The 17,327-nt window shown below is 43.8% G+C and overlaps 3 protein-coding genes across 5 annotated transcripts; 2 read left to right on the top strand and 1 right to left on the bottom strand.

Moving 5' to 3' along the window:
* Positions 1-103: 103 nt before the first annotated feature.
* On the top strand, positions 104-8,368 carry DLAT (dihydrolipoamide S-acetyltransferase; the record flags this gene model as incomplete). The annotated part of the gene is made up of 13 exons (XM_014949609.1): positions 104-289; positions 622-746; positions 858-1,014; positions 2,190-2,316; positions 2,687-2,880; positions 3,402-3,564; positions 3,790-3,857; positions 4,626-4,718; positions 4,812-4,919; positions 5,479-5,594; positions 5,881-6,043; positions 6,197-6,333; positions 6,738-8,368. Coding segments are annotated over 13 exons (1,767 nt in total), but the record flags the coding sequence as incomplete, so codon positions are not given.
* A 1,027-nt stretch (positions 8,369-9,395) lies between these two features.
* Positions 9,396-11,729, bottom strand: PIH1D2 (PIH1 domain containing 2). The gene is made up of 5 exons (XM_014949610.1): positions 11,559-11,729; positions 11,346-11,469; positions 10,813-11,055; positions 10,010-10,275; positions 9,396-9,893 (listed from the first exon to the last, which is right to left on the bottom strand). The coding sequence occupies exons 1-5, from the start codon at positions 11,724-11,726 to the stop codon at positions 9,747-9,749; spliced, it is 948 nt and encodes a 315-aa protein (XP_014805096.1). The 5' UTR covers positions 11,727-11,729; the 3' UTR covers positions 9,396-9,746.
* Positions 11,730-11,934: 205 nt separating this feature from the next.
* Positions 11,935-17,319, top strand: LOC106892407 (chromosome unknown open reading frame, human C11orf57). Of its 3 annotated transcripts, none has more exons than XM_014949593.1 (5): positions 11,935-12,184; positions 13,167-13,267; positions 14,408-14,563; positions 15,105-15,158; positions 15,945-17,319. In XM_014949593.1, exons 1-5 carry the CDS (start codon positions 12,116-12,118, stop codon positions 16,462-16,464), a joined length of 900 nt encoding a protein of 299 aa, XP_014805079.1. In that variant the 5' UTR covers positions 11,935-12,115; the 3' UTR covers positions 16,465-17,319. The 3 variants fall into 3 exon arrangements, with proteins under 3 accessions (XP_014805079.1, XP_014805080.1, XP_014805081.1); XM_014949594.1 differs by lacking the exon at positions 11,935-12,184 and adding an exon at positions 12,462-12,934; XM_014949595.1 differs by lacking the exon at positions 11,935-12,184 and having other exon boundaries at positions 13,170-13,267; positions 14,296-14,563.
* Positions 17,320-17,327: the final 8 nt, after the last annotated feature.

Genomic DNA, 17,327 nt, shown 5'->3' with positions numbered 1-17,327 from the left:
TGGAGTCCCCCAGAGGACAGACCCGTGTGCGTCCCCTGCTTCGGGGGCAGCCCCTTTACTTTGTCTCTTCGGGTTTTGCTTCCCCGTGCTGGGCAATTGAATTTGTCACAGGACCTCTCTTTGCACTGTGTGTGTGGTCCCTACTGTCGGGGCTGTCTTGGTTGTAACACCGCCCTATTCCTTACAGGTGGCCTTGCCGGCTCTGTCCCCAACGATGCAGATGGGCACTATTGCACGCTGGGAAAAGAAGGAGGGTGACAAGATCGGTGAAGGGGAGCTCATAGCAGAGGTATCATGGGGCCACAGGATGGGCAGGATGTGCGTCCTGTGTTCTGTCCCTGGCTGCCCTCGCTTGAACATGGATCTTATGTGCAAGATCACGGATCCCAATGGGTGCTGTTGGGAACGAGTGGCTAACGGCCTTTAAAAGCTGGTTGCTGCTTTTCCTCTTTCTGAGCAGGAGCAGCACTTAACCTGTTTGAGAGTGTACTTTCTTACAGCTGGTGCCACAGGGTGATTTTTCCAGAACTGTGTGTGTTGTGACCCTACGCTATCAGACTGGAAGGCTCTGAGCTCACTGTTCTTTTCCATTGCCATAATGACATCTTTTCTCTCTCAAAGGTGGAGACAGACAAAGCAACAGTTGGCTTTGAGAGTGTGGAGGAATGCTACTTGGCCAAGATCCTGGTGCCAGAAGGAACAAGAGATGTTCCTATTGGGGCCATAATATGTATCACAGTAGAAAAGTATGTATTTTGCTAATCCTTGAATTTTCTCTCTTGGGGCTTCTTGGGTACCTTGCGTGAAAGGCTTAGAGACAGCCATCTGACTGGTTTTGTGATTCTGTTTTCTTCTAGGCCTGAATATGTTGATGCCTTTAAAAATTATACTCTGGATTCTGCAGCGTCTGCCCCCCCTGCAGCCTCAGTGCCTCCCCCTCAAGCTGCAGCTCCCTCACCACCACCTCAGCCTTCTCCTCAGGCTCCTGGCAGTTCTTATCCTCCACATATGCAGGTAAGAGAGCATTGCTGATGATCTAAGGCTTGTTGCACTCTTTTTCTGTCTCTGTCATTGCTAGCTCTAGGGCATTTTGTATTAAGTACTCTGGAGTGGAAGTTATTAGCTATAATTGCAGGAGTGTGTGATACTCAAATTGTTGCATGCTTAAAGCAGGTGTTTGGGGAAGTACCAGAAAGCTTTTTTCAGAAAATTATTTTAGCACTCTGGGTAGTAGAGGAGAGACTTGTCTCTCCAGGATTGTTATGTAGGCTAGAAAAGTCTGCTACATTTGCATTGTTTGGACAGTTCTGGTATAAAAAGACCTTGTGCTAAGTACAAATGATCTCTGAAGGCCCTGCTTACATCTCAGAGCAGAACTCATCTGTGATACTCTGATGAACACACCAGATGTGTTTGTGAGTGACTAATAATGAGTTGCATTTGTGGATAATTTCTTCACCTTGCTTAGCTATGGAAGTGTACATCCACTGGTTTTGTATTTGAGCACTTTGTACTGGGGTATTTCTGCAACAGTCCTCTGAAAAAGAAAACGTCATTCCACAGATGATAGATGGGGGAACTGATTTGTCTGAGATATTATGCAAAGTTAGTAATTGATCAAAGAGTTAACTAAAGGCTTCTTAATCTGACTTGTGTTTTAGCTACTAAACTTGCTTACTTCCTACTGTTTGCCTTATCTGTCCAGTTCTGCTTTGAAGCTGTACGCGTATGTGCTGTGTTTGTGGCACAGCAATATGCATGTGCAAACCTACAGCATCTTTGAGTGCTTATTGGAAGACAAGTCTGTATAGCCTTTAAAGGGACCAAACCTGTTTGTCCCAGACAGTGACTTGCATCAGTTTTCCTCAGTGACTTGCATCAGTCTTCCTTTTAGCCTTGTAGATAGCAGCTGCCAAGACACTTCCAATGTGATAGTGGTAATAATTATTTAGATGTATAGATTTCTTGCTTTTTGCTTTCGCTTGCTTTCTTGCTTAGGCCTTGATAAAAGAAGCCAAACCAGCAATATAGCACAGCGTTGTGCTTTGCTGTAATGGAGCCATATCTAGGAGTGCATTAAAGGCTGGCTACTTTTTTAGGTTGGCTTCATTTAGTCAGAAGTTAGAACTGCCTTCCTGCTTCTTTTGGATTACCCAAATCTGATTCTCTTTTATTCTCTGGCTTTACAGGTCACTCTCCCTGCCCTGTCACCTACCATGACAATGGGCACAGTGCAGAGATGGGAGAAGAAGGTCGGGGAGAAACTGAGTGAGGGAGACTTACTGGCAGAGATTGAGACAGATAAAGCCACAATAGGTGAGTCAAGTCCAAAGCCGAGAACGGAAGAGGTGCCCTTAAAAGGGGAGGATCCAGAGTAGCTGCTGTGCCAACTGTTCTCTTAGCTGCTCAGGACGTAAAGCTATGTGGCAACTAAAACAAGTTTTGTTAGCTCTCCAACAGAATGAGAAGTTAGACATCGCCACTCCTAAAAACACTTCTATTTCTTCATTGATCCTTCTTAGTATTGTTTGTGGAGATGTTTCCCTGCCAGTTGCACCGAAAAGGATTCTTTTGCCTACTAAATATAGGACAGGGTTTTAGCTACCCAAGTCTTTGGAAGCAGCATTTAGAGGAACTCTTCAGCTGCATCAGGCACCAAACCACTTTTTTTTTCTTTCCCTTACAGGGTTTGAAGTGCAGGAGGAAGGCTACTTGGCAAAAATCTTAGTGCCTGAAGGAACAAGAGATGTGCCATTAGGAACAGCTCTCTGCATCATTGTGGAGAAAGAATCTGATATTCCAGCCTTTGCTGACTACCAAGACACTGCAGTAACCGACATGAAGGCACAAGCTCCTCCTCCTCCTCCCCCTCCTCCACCAGTAAGGACAGTTCTTAGCATGTGAGAGAAGTTATGGGAACCATTAAGAGGTTTGATCTGAACTGTTCTGCTGGTTTGACTGCATGAAGCCCTGGCTGCAACAGTAATGTTTATGATTCTGTGAATGCAAGGCTAACACATGTGTTGGTGGTCGGTGACCTAAGAAGTGATTGCTAGTTTGCCCTCCAAAAACTGGAGCAGGTAGTCAGTCATTATGATCTCTTCTCCAGCCTGTTGCTTGTGCCAGTTCTAATGCCGCATCCTCGAAAATTGGGAGCGTAAGGGGTTTTTTTTCACCCTTTTTTGGTGTATAGTTCAGCAGCTTAGTTGGCCTCCTTCCCAGGAGGCCTCTGATTTAATTTCTGGCACTGGGGATGTTCTCTGAATCTGAAAATTCTTTCAGATTAGTAACTACTTTTGCTATTCTCTTGGCTGATAAGTAGGTGGTCCTGTTCTTTTGTGGTGTCTTCAAAGCTTTTGCTGAGTGATCCTGAAGCTAATGGCTTTGATTCTTCTGTTAAGGTGGTCACAACTCCTGCTGCTGCTCCTCCACCCCAGCCTGCTGTTCCTTCCACTCCAGCAGTCCCCGCAGCTGGGCCGCCTCCCCGGAAAGGAAGGATCCTGGTTAGTCCCCTGGCAAAGAAACTGGCAGCAGAAAAAGGAATTGACCTTGCCCAAGTGAAAGGTAGGCTGCCCTTACGTTTCTTTGCTCTCACTATGAAGTGGCTGTCCCTCCAGGTACATACTTGCCTATTCTTTTCGTTCCTCCCTGTGAGGACCAGCCTGACTATGCAGCTGTCCTCACTGGAGGTTGTGTTAAGCGATTCTCTTTGTTGAATAAAACTGGTACCTTTAGAAGCAATGCCCTGTTGCAAATAATTGAAATCTTCTTATGTTTTGACCTTTTTAGGTACTGGACCAGATGGTAGAATCACAAAGAAAGATGTGGAGTCATTTGTGCCACCAAAGGTTGCTCCAGTGAGTAGGCTTGAGATTTGTAAGAATGGCTGTTTATTATAGTGATGGAAATGCTCTGTAGAAATGCAATTACTGTATGGAACTGTTATTGCTGGATTGGTTGGGTTACGACGCTGTGGGCTACAGTGACAGCTTAACCTGTTGGAAAGACAAAGTTTTCTTCCTTTATTTGTCCCTTTGGTATTTCATTGAGAAAAAAAATCGTGCCCTCCCAGCCTTTCATTTGCTTGCTACATTGTTACGGATTAAGGTAAAGGCAGTCCCGACAGATCTAACCTTGCTGAAAAGAGGCAATTAGAATGAAAAGACTTATTGAGCCAAGAATAAGCAGACTTATGAGTGAGTAGCCTGCTGTCATTGTCGCTGCAAATCTGTTCTTATACTATTGCTTGTTTTATATGAGATGATGGGAACTGTTGCTTTGTGTACTGTTGGAAGGGGTGTGGCTGAGTGCAGTTTGAGGGTGCCCTCTTGCATACCTCTCTGCTGTATGTAAAACATCTAGCAGGATTTACCATTCTGGGAGTTTCATAGCAGTGGATATCAGTGTTGCATTTCTAAATCACTCGAGTACTACATTTGATAATTGAATATAGGACTTATAAAGAACCTTGTGGGTACTGGAGAGGTTGGGGTAGAGAGTAGAAATATCTGCTGCTCTTAAGCAAGAGGCAGCTGTGCCTCAGCACTTGTCCCACATACTGAATTACTCTGTACAATTGGTATTTGGATAGTACTGGGAGTCATGCTGTCTTTCTCTGATTGCAGGCTCCAGCACCAGAGGCAGTTCCTGCAGCTGCTGCAGTTGCAGCAGCACCAGTGGGGACCTTCACAGATATCCCTATCAGTAACATTCGGAGGGTAAGAAGATTTTATTCCTTTCCGAGATCATTATTTGCAGTCATGAATTTTCCAGATGGATTTATTTTCATTGGTTCTGTTCTATACCCACAGGTCATTGCTCAGCGGTTGATGCAGTCTAAACAAACAATACCTCACTACTATCTTTCTATTGATGTGAACATGGGAGAAGTACTGGTGCTAAGGAAAGAACTCAATCAGGTAAAGCATTTAGGCATGGTGAGAGTGCGTGTGTGGGGAAAGCTGCATTCTCTCACAAGTTTGCCCACCCTGGTTTTTGGTGATATGCCATTTTGTCTTGGAAAAAATAGTCTTTTCAGTGCCTTTTCTACCTGTTGTGGATCAGTTCTGGACTGTCTGTGACAAAATAAGACTTTTTACCCAGGTAATGTGCACTAATTTCTGACTTCCCTTAGAGGGCCTCTTTGTACTCTGCTTGGTGTTATTCAGTTCTTTCAGTTGGATAATAGAGCAAAAAGGTAAAAAGGTTTTTAAGAGTAAAAAAGGTAGAAAATCTAAGCAAAATAATAATTCTGAGCCAAGCTTGGGAAAAAACCAGACATTAAAAAAGATTGTACCTTCTTAAATTATGAAACAGATGTATTCACCTCTGAAATTATCTTGGCACTTCAAATACTTACAAGTAGTGTCAGTGTTTTCTAAGACTTTGTCTAAACTAGGGTGTATGGCAGTGACTATCCAAGTTAATTGAGTTAATGTGTAAGAGACAAACTGACACCTCAAATCTCTTTATTTACAGGAGGTCTCGGATAACATTAAGCTTTCTGTCAATGACTTCATAATTAAAGCTGCTGCTCTGGCATGCTTGAAGGTGCCTGAGGCAAATTCTTCATGGATGGACACAGTTATTAGGCAGTAAGTTTATGGTACGGTCGAAGCCAGAAACTTTCTTTGTTCAGTAGAGGGTTCATGGTAAAATAGCAGACCTTCTGCTGGGATATTGAGAAGGGAGGGGAACAGATTTATGCACATGTTGAGGGGCTTTTGTTGAAATGCTAAGAACCTTATGTCTAAGGCTAGCGTGCAAGGTAGAATAATTGTTGCAAAATTACTATTAAGTTACAGTTGTCTGAAGAGTTCTAAAATTTATTTTCTTGGTTATCTTAACTAGAGTAACTGGCATCTCCTTTGTGTCTTGCAGAAATCACGTAGTGGATGTCAGCGTCGCGGTTAGTACTCCCGCAGGGCTTATAACCCCTATTGTGTTTAATGCACATATAAAGGGCCTGGCTTCCATTAGTAAGGATGTAGTTTCTTTGGCAACTAAAGCCCGAGAAGGTAAACTTCAGCCTCATGAATTCCAGGTGAGAAGCTCGGATTGCGGTTAAACATTGCTGTCCTTGACTTCTGTTTAGAAGCCCTGTTCAGAACGAGCAAAGCCTATTTTGTGATGTTTCAGCCATGTTCCACATGAAACAGCTTTTGCGAATTTGACTATTAATGTATTTTTCTTGTAGGGTGGTACTTTCACAATTTCCAATTTAGGAATGTATGGGATTAAGAACTTCTCTGCCATAATCAATCCACCTCAAGCCTGCATCCTCGCAGTTGGTTCCTCAGAGAAAAGGCTAGTGCCAGCTGATAATGAGAAAGGGTAGGTATTCATTCTGCATGTACTGAACTTTCTGAATTCAAACTTTGAAATAATGGCTAGTTCCATTAGATTATCATGTAAAACAAATAAAATTAGTTGTTGACATACTGTTTTCAGTATCTTCTGAAGAAGTACAGTTACACAGACCTTAAAGAGAAATGCAGTGACTGATGATACATGCCAAACTTTTATTCTCGCAAATTCTTTGCAAGTTAAGGAAAGGCTGTTTCTTTCTTTCAGGGGTTGGGTTAAGCTGTGGAAAAGTCTTGACATCCACAACAGTTTAGGCACCTCTTCCTCTTCAACAACTTGCTTAAATTTGCATTTAAGGAAAACCTAAGGGATGAATTATTGAGTTGCAGAGGATTGTGTTTACCCTCTTTTTTCCCTATTTTTTTTTTCAGATTTGATGTGGCCAGTATGATGTCCGTTACACTTAGCTGTGACCATCGTGTTGTGGACGGAGCAGTTGGAGCGCAGTGGCTTGCTGAATTCAAGAATTTCCTTGAAAAGCCAGTAACCATGCTGCTATAATGTAACCATGCAAGCAAAATTTTCCTGGGTCACACTGTTTTGTTTTAAACAAGCTATTTAGACTTTAGTGTTCAGACTTATTAAAAAAGTTCCTTTTTTATTTTAAATATGTATTATATTATCTGGTAATGTTATTACCAGTCTGTACAGAAAAAGTTTGCAAAAGTGCTTTTCAGAGCAATATTACAGCTACACTGTATTTTCATACAGTTAGTTAACTTGCAAACTCTTCCAAAACAGAGTTACACATCCCAGATTTAAAAATGATCCCGGCAGTATGCACACTGCCATCTGGTTCTAAACTCGGGTGAACAGGGGGGTGCATACCAAACAATTTCATGACCTCAGTGTTCTCAGAAATTTGAATTATGAACATCTCTTCACAGGAGTTCAGATGAGATGGTAACTGAAACGTACAAGTTAGTAGGTGAATTTCCTTATTATCCTGTTCTCCTGCTGGGGTGGGCGAGTATGGCAGTTGCACTAAGGGACAGAAGTGCCTGGGAATAGTTTCTCAAAGGCCAAGTGCTAACATTCCAAATCTCTCTTGGAATTTGGCACGGGTCTGGACCTTCTCAGCTATGTGATCCCTTTTGAGCACTTTAAAGTAAGGTTGAAAGAGCACTGATAGCTGTGGGGTCATAGCTCTCAGATACCACAGGGAATGTGCTCTCTTCTCGTGGACTTTCACTTACATGTGCTTTTTGTATGAAAACTCGTTAATTGCTATTCCTGTTGCTAAGTTAATATCAGACTATGATGCCATGGAAGTAGCTGTTTTGCAGAACGTTCAAGAGAATCTGTGTGTTGGAACCCAATATAGGCACATCACACATGCTAATAATCCCATTAGCGGATATTAATCATGTGATGATGTGAATGTTTGGAATATTTTTTTTCAGGCATTCTAACATAGGAAGCTCCGAGCTAGTCACTGGTACTGTGGTTCTTCCCTGAATTGTCTATGTTGTCCCAGCCTCAGTAAACTGCAGAATGTGCTATCCATGTATATATTGTATGTAAAACGCTTCAATAGTTTGCTGGACTTGTGTCCAGTTACCCCAATTGTCGTATCCTGAAAGGGGTGCAGTACTGAAGATTCTTGAATTCCACTTTCCACATGGAAATGTTAATGTAAAAAGGATAACTGTGTAGTAATTACAAAGTGACCAGGAGAACTGAATAGCAGGGGAGAAGTTTAAGAAAAAGAAAGGAAGGGTTAAAGTTGATCTGTTATTCTGTATATTGCATTAAGTACTGTCTCCTGTAAAGTTCTACAAAAATCACTAAAGATATTGAAAGAAAATACTGTGGAAATTAAATATTTTTGTGGGAACTATTTAATGTCTGGTTGCTGTGATACCTGGTTTTCATGCCTGGCTTAAACAAAAAAGTGCATTAAGGTTTTGGTTTTTCTTTAATGATCTAAAATATCTTGGTTCCAGACTTGCTCTAGTGAACCTATGTTCTATTAAATGTTTGGAATTGACAACTACTAAAACATGTTCCGGTGCTTTTCTGTTCAGTCATATGTGGCTTCCTGTACTGCTAGAGCACAATCAGCTGTTTAGCCTCTCAGTCTGATAGTGAAACTCACCCTATTAACCTTCAATTGTAATCACAAGTGTTGCAAAATAATACATGCTTTATTACTATCATGTAGCAGTGAACTTTAATCTTCCTGGTTTCCTTGCTGCAGTGTTCAGCAGAACCTAAAATTCGGGCTACAGAGACCTTTCACTTTCTTCCTGCAGTAAGAATGCTAAATATTTTATCCTGTGGAAACCCTCTCTGAATGACTCTGCAGCACTTGCAAATCAAAAAAATCCTATCCAGTATGTGTGCTTGGAGTGCTGATAGTGACTTTGGGTACTGCTTGCATCCTGCAACAGGCCAGCTCAGCTCATGCAGTGATAGAATTTCAGCTTGAACTTGCAGCTATAACCACTGAACAATATTTCAATGAACCTTCTAAGTTGCTTTGAAAAGAAGGGAGAAAGCTAGGAGTTACTGCTCTTTTGTAGGCCTGTATTGTAAAGTTGCAGCTCAAAACCAAATTTGTTGGTTTTCGTTTCTGATCTGATGAGTATCAGTACTGAAACATGGATGTAGTGCAAATGTGTCAAGAAGTTGTATGAATGGCACTTTGGTTTGTTCCTTTCCAATTAATTCTAGCAATTCTTAGTAATCCTTGAAGTTACTTTGTATTTTGTGTACTAGTGTAAAATAATGCAGATGGTTTTCCCAGTTGAAGTGCTCCAAGATTGGTTTTTGTTGCCAGCTTTCACACTAAGCGTACCTGAGCTTTGAATCTCTAAATGCTGTTTTGAATAGTACAGAATAGGTCTGTTGTTTCATTTTCTCATTCTGAGATGACCAAACCAGTAAGAAGTGAGGTCAAGTGTATTCAGGAACTGCAAAGCCTATTTCAGTTAAGGTCGGCAGGGACGGTCCTAAAGAGAACAGCAGCAGCACGCAGGGCAACTTGTACGACACATTAAATAAATGTGAGAGCTGCTCTAACCATGTGAATCCAGTAATCAATTTATTTAGCAAAAAGGCTTCACAACTGTTACTACTGTACCTTAAGGCAAAATGAATGCTGTAGTAAAGCATGTAGGCATTCATGGTTCTTTACTACAGCTGTTAACATACTCAAGCACTCCCTGACTAATTACAATCTTTACTTACTTTTTTCCTAATTTTGGCCGTGCTAGTGTTCCTCCGGATTTTCTTCTCTACATCCATCTTCTAAAGAAGATTAGGAGGTCAATAAAAAAAAACCAAAAACATTATCACCATCTAAATGTTAGGATGCTCATTTTGAGCTTTTGCTTTGTTCTGTCATCTGTGAATATGAACTGGACAGAATGCAGTCTTTAAGGATCTGGCTTGGCAACTGGCAGTGTGATAAATAATACCCGTTTTCCTTTTTGAAATACTGCTGTTGTCATTTCTTCATCCACCAGTTCTGGCAGATCTAGTTGTAATTTGTATTTTTCAGGGACTTCCATGATTATGTCATCCTAAACCAAGAAAATGAAAATAGTTGGTTAACTATTTGACAATGAATTAGCAGTGAGCATTTCTAGGAATTGGATACTAGGCAGAAAACACAAAGTTACTCTTTATGCTATCTTACCTTTGAAATTCTCAGATCACATTCCGAAACAGAGCTAACCTTTGGCAATTTAATTTTGAGTTCAATTTTGAGTGGTTTCTTGCTTGCATCCTTCACAGTGATCATTTCATAGTCAGGGGTACTTAGGTTCTCTGGCATTTGGGTACTGGCAATTTCCTCTATCAGGTGTGCTTTAGACTGTGTCTCACTTTGTTCCTTCAGCAGCACAGGAGCATTGCTGCAGTCCTCGGCTTCCATACTGCGTAACAGCTGATCAAGTGTCAGTTCTTTCAAGAAAAAAGTTTTTTACACATATCACTCACTTACTAAGAACATTAATGTTATGCCATTTGACAAGTATATCACAAAAGTTTTAACTGTAATTAGGAATTTTGTCTGCTGAAGACTGTTACTGACAGTTTCTCCTTTGCCTGTGATTTTGTTTTATTGGCAACAGGTTAAAAGCTGTTTTCAGAATACTAGTGACAGCAGCAGCCCCTTTTACTCAGGTTAGAGAAAACAAACTTAACAGCTCAAAGGATCAAACCCAACAGAGTTCCTATGGATACAGAAAAAAGAGAATTTGCTGTTCCCGTGTCACTACAGTTTCTCAAATGTAAAACACCAGAGATGAATGAAGATAGGCCAGTGGGGTGAAACTAATGTCTGGTATGAATACTAGCCTTATTCTGAATTCTTAGAGAGAAGCATTTAGCATTTGGTTTATGCTTATGGCAAGAATTGGGGTTAGGGAGATGAGGCTTGAGTAAATTTGTTGGAGAATCTGATAGATCTGCAAAGAAAAGTGACAGATCTCTACATACCCTTCTTTGTGTTCTGACTGAGATGTGGAGTTGGCATCTGCCTGCCTTTCAGACGTTGCTGCATTGTTTCCAGGCTTCCTTTCAATTTGAATGGCTCGATGTACAAATAAGAAAGAGTAAGGTTGCATTGCTTCTCAATGAATTTGAGTGTCAAATGTATCAAGTGCTCCATTTTTTCTGGGTTTTCTTCTGCCCTCTGAAGAACATCTGGGTTATATGCAATATCTATAACACTGTAAAGGTCTATAAAAATAAGTTGTGTGTCAGAATTATTGCGATGGAACCAAACTTTGTATTTCTTCAGTTTTGGTTTGTGTTGGGTGGGTGGGTGGTTGGTTTTTTTTTTCCAAAAAGGAAGGAATTTATTTAGAGTCCATGCTGCATCCCTGCCTTGCCACCCCCACCCCAAGCCAAGAGCTGGCCACGGCACAGCACCACCCTCTTGCAGCGAGAGTGTGTGTGCGATTGCCGTACAATGCTCTGCTGCAGGAAGAAACGCAGCCGGGGCCAGCCGCAGCTCTTTCGGCACCTACCTCCTTCGCCAGATACTTCTTCCAGCGGCCCCGCACCGACTGGCGTGGGATCGGTGGGGGCCTTGGGCGCCGGGACCCTTTTCCAGCTGCAGACGTTGATGAACAGCGGCCCCGCGACAACGCCCTGCAAGAGACCGAGCCGCGGCTGAGCGCCCCGTCGCCCCCTTCTCGGTACCCGGGCTGGAGGCCAAGCCCCGAACCCCGCGCACCCACCCCGGGACGGGCCCGCAGGCAGAGGTGAGGCTCCGGCAGGGCGCAGAGCCGCTCGGCCTCGGCGCGCTGCTGCCGCAGGAGCCGGCGATAGGCCTGGGGCTCGTTCTCCGCCATCTCGTCCAGCAGCGACCAGAGCTGCGCGGCCCGCGCCAGCACCGCGTCCGCCATGGCCGCCGCCGTCGCCTAGCAACGGCAGCCGGAAGTGCCGCGCGCTGCGGGTCCGTCCGCCTTCTCCTTCCTCCTCCTCCCTCTTCCGTGCGTTCCGGCCCTGCCACCGCCCGACCCCCGCGCCCGCCGGTCCCGCGGCGGAGTCGGACGCTTCCCACCTGGCCCCGGAGCCGCTGCCGGGCCGTTACGCCCCGCGGTCGCCCGTGGCTCGGGGCCTGCGGCGGCTCCGGGCGCCTGTTGCCGGGAGGAGGCACCTGGCGGGGACCGCTTCCGGCCAGCCGCCGGGAGCAGGCCCGGCCTCTACCGGCCCTTCCTGCTACCGGGTCCTGGCCGTGAGGGGTTGGGCTGCCGGTGGGGCCGGCGTCCGCGGGGCCGTGTGGGCCGAGAGGATGTCCCGGGTGCCGGTGGGGAAGGTGCTGCTGCGGAACGTTATCCGGCACACGGGCGCGCACAACAAGGTACGGCCGGGGCCGGTGGCGGCTGCCGGGCCCCTTGTCCCCTCTCCCTGCGGTGGCTCTTCCGCCTGGCCCTGGCCCTGCCCCGTGCCCGCTTCTGCCGGCGGCTTGTGTCCCAGTGAAAAGGCCATCACTTGGGCAGCGCCTGCGGGGCCCGGGGATGCCGGTGCCCCCCCCGGCGGAGCGGGGAGCGGGGGCGGGCGGAGTGCTCGGGCTGTGGTGGGACGCGGGGGAAGGAGCGGGTCCGCGTTCCGGAGGGGAGGGGAGCTTGTTGAAATCGGCTACGCAGACATCGGTAGTGTTACTTTCAGTTTAACCGGGTTTTTCTTGCGTTCTTATAAAGTAACAAACCTTTTGGTTTGGGTTTTTTTTTCTTGTTTTACTGTGTATGTACTTCTAGTTGCATCAAAGGATTTGAACTTTGTGTTAATATGCACAGGCAGTATTTTAGTGCAAGATTAAGAAGCTCCATTAGCTTCAGTGAACTATTTAATTAATTTCTGACATAATTCAGCAACTCATTTAATGTATTTATAAAATCACTCTTTTACAGTCAGTGTTCATAACTGTAAATCTTTGTCAAACCACTCCATATTTGCATGCTTTGTTTTTTCAGCCTGTAGTGGAACCTGTGATTTTGGCTTGGTCTTTCCAGATGATATTTATATACTGAATTCTCTAACAGTACGTATGTTTGGGATGGTAATGAATGACAAGGCAGGGTAGCCAGAACAGATGAGATTGCAAAATCAGGTAAACTCACCATTTCTGATGCCGTTATCCTTATGTGCTTTGTTAGGCTATTGCCATCAAGAGATTTCCTTTTGGTTACCTTGGTCATAGCTAGAAACAATAATCTGTTTCAGTATGGTAGGAAAGTTTGCTGTGAATTTTGTTAGAAGTGTTGAGCTAGAAGCTGATGTTGCATGCTACATGACTGTAAGTTTCCCAAATGTTCCACGTATTTCCTTTCTGTGGCTTTCAGATACAGGAAGAGACAGAAATGTGGAAAATAAGGGAGTGGGAGAAGCAGACACAAGAGACTTACTGGAAAAGGCAAAGCAGAATGCTGTCAAACAGCTCCAGGTGGGTTTTAGTTGTGTGGAGGAGGTAATTATCTTGACTTAGGTGCTGAACCTTTTTGTGTTGTCATACTTTAAGAGCATTCTGTGATGACTATGTGTTTACAATATAGGAAGACTACATAGACTACAGATATATTTATTTTCTCCTTAATAAGTCCCTGGAAAGAGGGCAGAGCTGTGCTTCCGTCTGACCTTTTATCTCTTCATCTAGATGTATAGTTTTCAAAGTACAGCATTAGGTAGGCTGGCCTCTCTGAAGCAATGTAGGAAGTGCTTAAGTAATATGTCAGAATATTGTGAGGGAAGTCTGATGTATTGCCATTTATGTTAGCAGTATATAAAACTGTTGTGGTGTGGGGTCCTGCGCTATTATAACACAGCAGTGTTGACCGCTGCTTGTGTGGTATCTGTTAAACCATTCTGACACGCCTGAAGATCTCACAAGCTACATGAAAACAAGCTGGGTTTGAGGGGAGGGTTTGGGCTTGGGTGGGGGGAGCTTACTACCATGAAGACATTTCAGAAGTGTGAATGTTGCAGGAAGTGGTTTTAGTATCTCAGGGCAGAGCACTTTTCAGACTTACGCTAAGTCCATGGCTGCTGCTTGGCTCAGGAAGTGTGGCATTTCAAGTGAGAAAGGTAACTGGAGCCACAAGCATGTGAGATCACTCAAAACTGTTGGTGCTTTCTCTGGATTTGGGGTCTTAGTCCTGGTACCTGTTCAAGTTACAATTCTAGTAAGTCAGTTCTACTTCAGTTTCCTCTTGGCTGCTGTTACTAGCCTATGTCTCACTGCATATTGTTACTCTGCTCCTGCAGAGTATTACAGAGGAAGAGAACTGCATTTGTTGTCATAGGCAAGATAACCCCCTTCCTCTAATTTTGCATTGTAAGCATCTCTGACAAGAATTTTGCTGTGCATAGAGGGCTGTAGTAAGTTTTGGAAACCAGTGTTAGGTACTGAACTGGTTTTGTGAGAGCCGTTAATGGTGACTGTCTGTTAAAATGATAGCTGGTCTTCTTGCATAGATGGACATCCAAGACTTGCTGGATTTTTGCTTCTCTGGCTGGACTAACCCCTTGCTCAGAAAGTTTCTCCATCAGAGCTGACAGCTGAAGGACAACTGTTCTCTTTCTGCAGCAGTCGGATGCGCAGTGATGGCTTTGATGACGAGGGCCACAGGGCTGACTGGAAAACAAAGAACTCACAATTCCTTGACCTAGTCGAAGATGATCTCCTTAGGGCCCGATCCTGGAATAAAAAGATATATGACTGTGAAGCCAACATGCCAGACAGGTCTGTGGGGGAATTAATGTTCTGTGGTTATAACTGTAATTAAAGCACCTTTCTGGAGCCCTGTACCAAAACGTTAGTACGTTTCTCTTTTCAGTACTCCTACACAATAATACTTGATCTCATTTTGAGGATGAATAAGTAACATGCATGAACATTTGCACTATCACAGAATACCTAATTTGAGTCCATCTGTAGAGTTCCTAAGTCACAGTAAGCAGCAAAAGCTCAGCCCTAAGATCAGCAGCTAAGCTTCGTATTTATTACTGTGCCCAGGGAACTTAAAGAAATCTTGAGAAATGCAAGTTAGTGCTCTCCAGGGTTGTTTTAAAGAGATTTGAGTTGTAGTTTTCCCTAATTAGAAATAAAAAAGAGACTGAGAACATAACATGTCTTTAAATAGTACCAACAAAGTATTTGCTTCCTTCTTTGTTGGGAAGGTACTTTGCTATCTAAACTTATGTTCATTCTGTGGCTGTCTTTCCAGAATTACATTTTTTCCTTAAACACCTTGTCTGCTTCTAATTGTTCTGCTTTCTTACAGGTGGGGTCACAGTGGCTATAAAGAGTTGTACCCTGAAGAATTTGATACAGATAGGTAAGGCAAGCAGGCTTATTAATATATCCAGAATCTTACTTCTGTCAGGTTATGCAGGGAATTTTACAAACTGAGTTTTACATTTCAAATATATTTCAGCCTTGAGTGTAAAGCAGCACTACTTAGTTACAGACACCCACTGAAAAAAATCTAGTCCATTAATGTGCTTCTCTGTTGTCTGAGTCTTAGAAGGGGATTGCATCTTTTATAGTAATTAGATGTTCAGCTTTAGCTTGAGTTACTAAAATGCTGTGAATCTGGAAGGCCTGTCTGGGCCACAGAGACCCGGAGTAGTAGGCTGAATTCAAATCAGCTCAGTATATACCCCCTCAAGTATCAGCTCCAGGTTCTCCTTTCCATTATAGTGTACCTGTATTTTCTGTGTTTCTCCTTATTTGGAGAATATAAATTCTTGCAGTATCCTGGAGAGTGGAGACTTAAATCTAAAGTAAGATCTTAGAATAAATTCTTTTTAAACTACACCTAACAGATTCATCAAGTGTGATATTTGTCAGGCTTAGAGATTTGAAGTAACCTGCTGTAAATGAATTTTCATCACTCAGTGGTGTCATTCATCCTTGGTTCTGGGTCAGATACTTTAAACAGGAGTATTAGTAAGGTATGGACCCAAGCTGTTGATAAGTGCTTGGAAGAAAAATGCATCTGCTTCCCTGCTCTAGCCAAATGAATTTAGGGGCTTCCTTAAAACTTTTAAGACAGAAAAGGCTCGAGTGCTATGTGCCTGCCTGTCTGCTTCCTTTTGGTCTTCCTTTGTTCTTTCTACAGTGACCAGCAAGAAGGAGGTGAACAAAACGCTATCAACGGGAAGAAGAAATCTCATCTGGGAAAGCAAACTGCCCATGAGTCGCACAAACGGAAAAAAACAAAGAAATCGCACAAGAAGAAGCAAAAAAAGCGGTCACACAAAAAGCGAAAGAAAAAGAAAAAGGAGCAAGGGCGAACATCATCAGATTCTTCCCAGGAGAGTGAATGCTCAGAAGAGGAGGCTTCAAGCACCCGGAAAGGGAAACACAAGCGCAAGAAAAAGACCAGGAAAGTGCCTGCCAGAGAACCTACCTCTTCTGGGCAGGAAAGTGACTTTTCTCATGCAAGCAGCTCAACCACCAGCAGCTCTGAGGACAGTGAATCTGAGGAGAAAAAAGAGAAACGGCCACCCAAAAAGAGAAAGAAACGTCACAATTCTGTGTCAGAGAGGCACAGTGAAGTACCAGAGAAGAAGAGCAAAAGGAAGAACTGGAAAGTGGCCGCTGATGAAAAATCGGAGGATAGCTCAGATGAGGACTGATGAGTCTAGGCCGCAGCTCAAACAGTAACGTAGAGGACAGAGGCGGGTTTTTGTCTTTCAGCACTGCCCCATGATACAACTTACTTCAACACTGTGGTTTATATACATCCTGCCAGCCCACAGGGGAGAAACTGAGCCTTGGCAGCCTGCAGTAGGTGCCCCCTTGCTTTTCATTGACTTGACATTCAGAAAACCAGGGGAGCACTTGCCCGTCTCACAGGTTGACTAGTCCTGCCAACTTCAGATCCTTTTTCTGTGACCAGGTTGACCTCTGATGCATGATAATGTTATAGGCTATCTGCAGGGGGAAAACAGGCGCATTTGCGCCACTTCTATTTTTTGCTAAATTAAGTTTAACAGATTGCTTTTTTGGTTACCAAATCAATGTCCAAGACTTGCAACAGGAGAAGGGAGGCACAAAAAGTCTGATAACAGAGGAAATGTCACTGGAATTAACCTTACAGTAGCTTTGTCTTCCCGTCCTCCAACAAAAGCAGACCTGTGTGGTGGTAGACACAGGGTCAGCTGGACACAGAAGGGAGCATGAGGGAATACTCTCATTTCAGCTGAAGGTGCAGTGACTCCTTCCGTAATGATGAAGAAAAGACCAGTGCATTTGCTTGTTTTAGACTTCTCTCCAGATCCTGGCATGGGCTGGCCATTGCATCTACCTTTCCTTTGTTCTCTTTAGGGGGATGCTGAAACCATTTGTGCCAACAGAGAAGCCTTGATGGGTGTTGTGTTCTGTCTCTGGTCTGCCCAATGTATTACTGGAGAAATTGGTACTGGGCAGTTCTCCCTGCAGTTGAGCAGTCAAGCCTTTTGACAAAATAAAACAAATCCAGACATGTTTGATGCTTTTG

The sequence above is a fragment of the Calidris pugnax genome, unplaced genomic scaffold (genome assembly GCF_001431845.1).
Source record: "Calidris pugnax isolate Ruff unplaced genomic scaffold, ASM143184v1 scaffold180, whole genome shotgun sequence".
NCBI lineage: Eukaryota > Metazoa > Chordata > Aves > Charadriiformes > Scolopacidae > Calidris > Calidris pugnax.
This window is presented reverse-complemented; position numbering and strand designations above follow the sequence as displayed.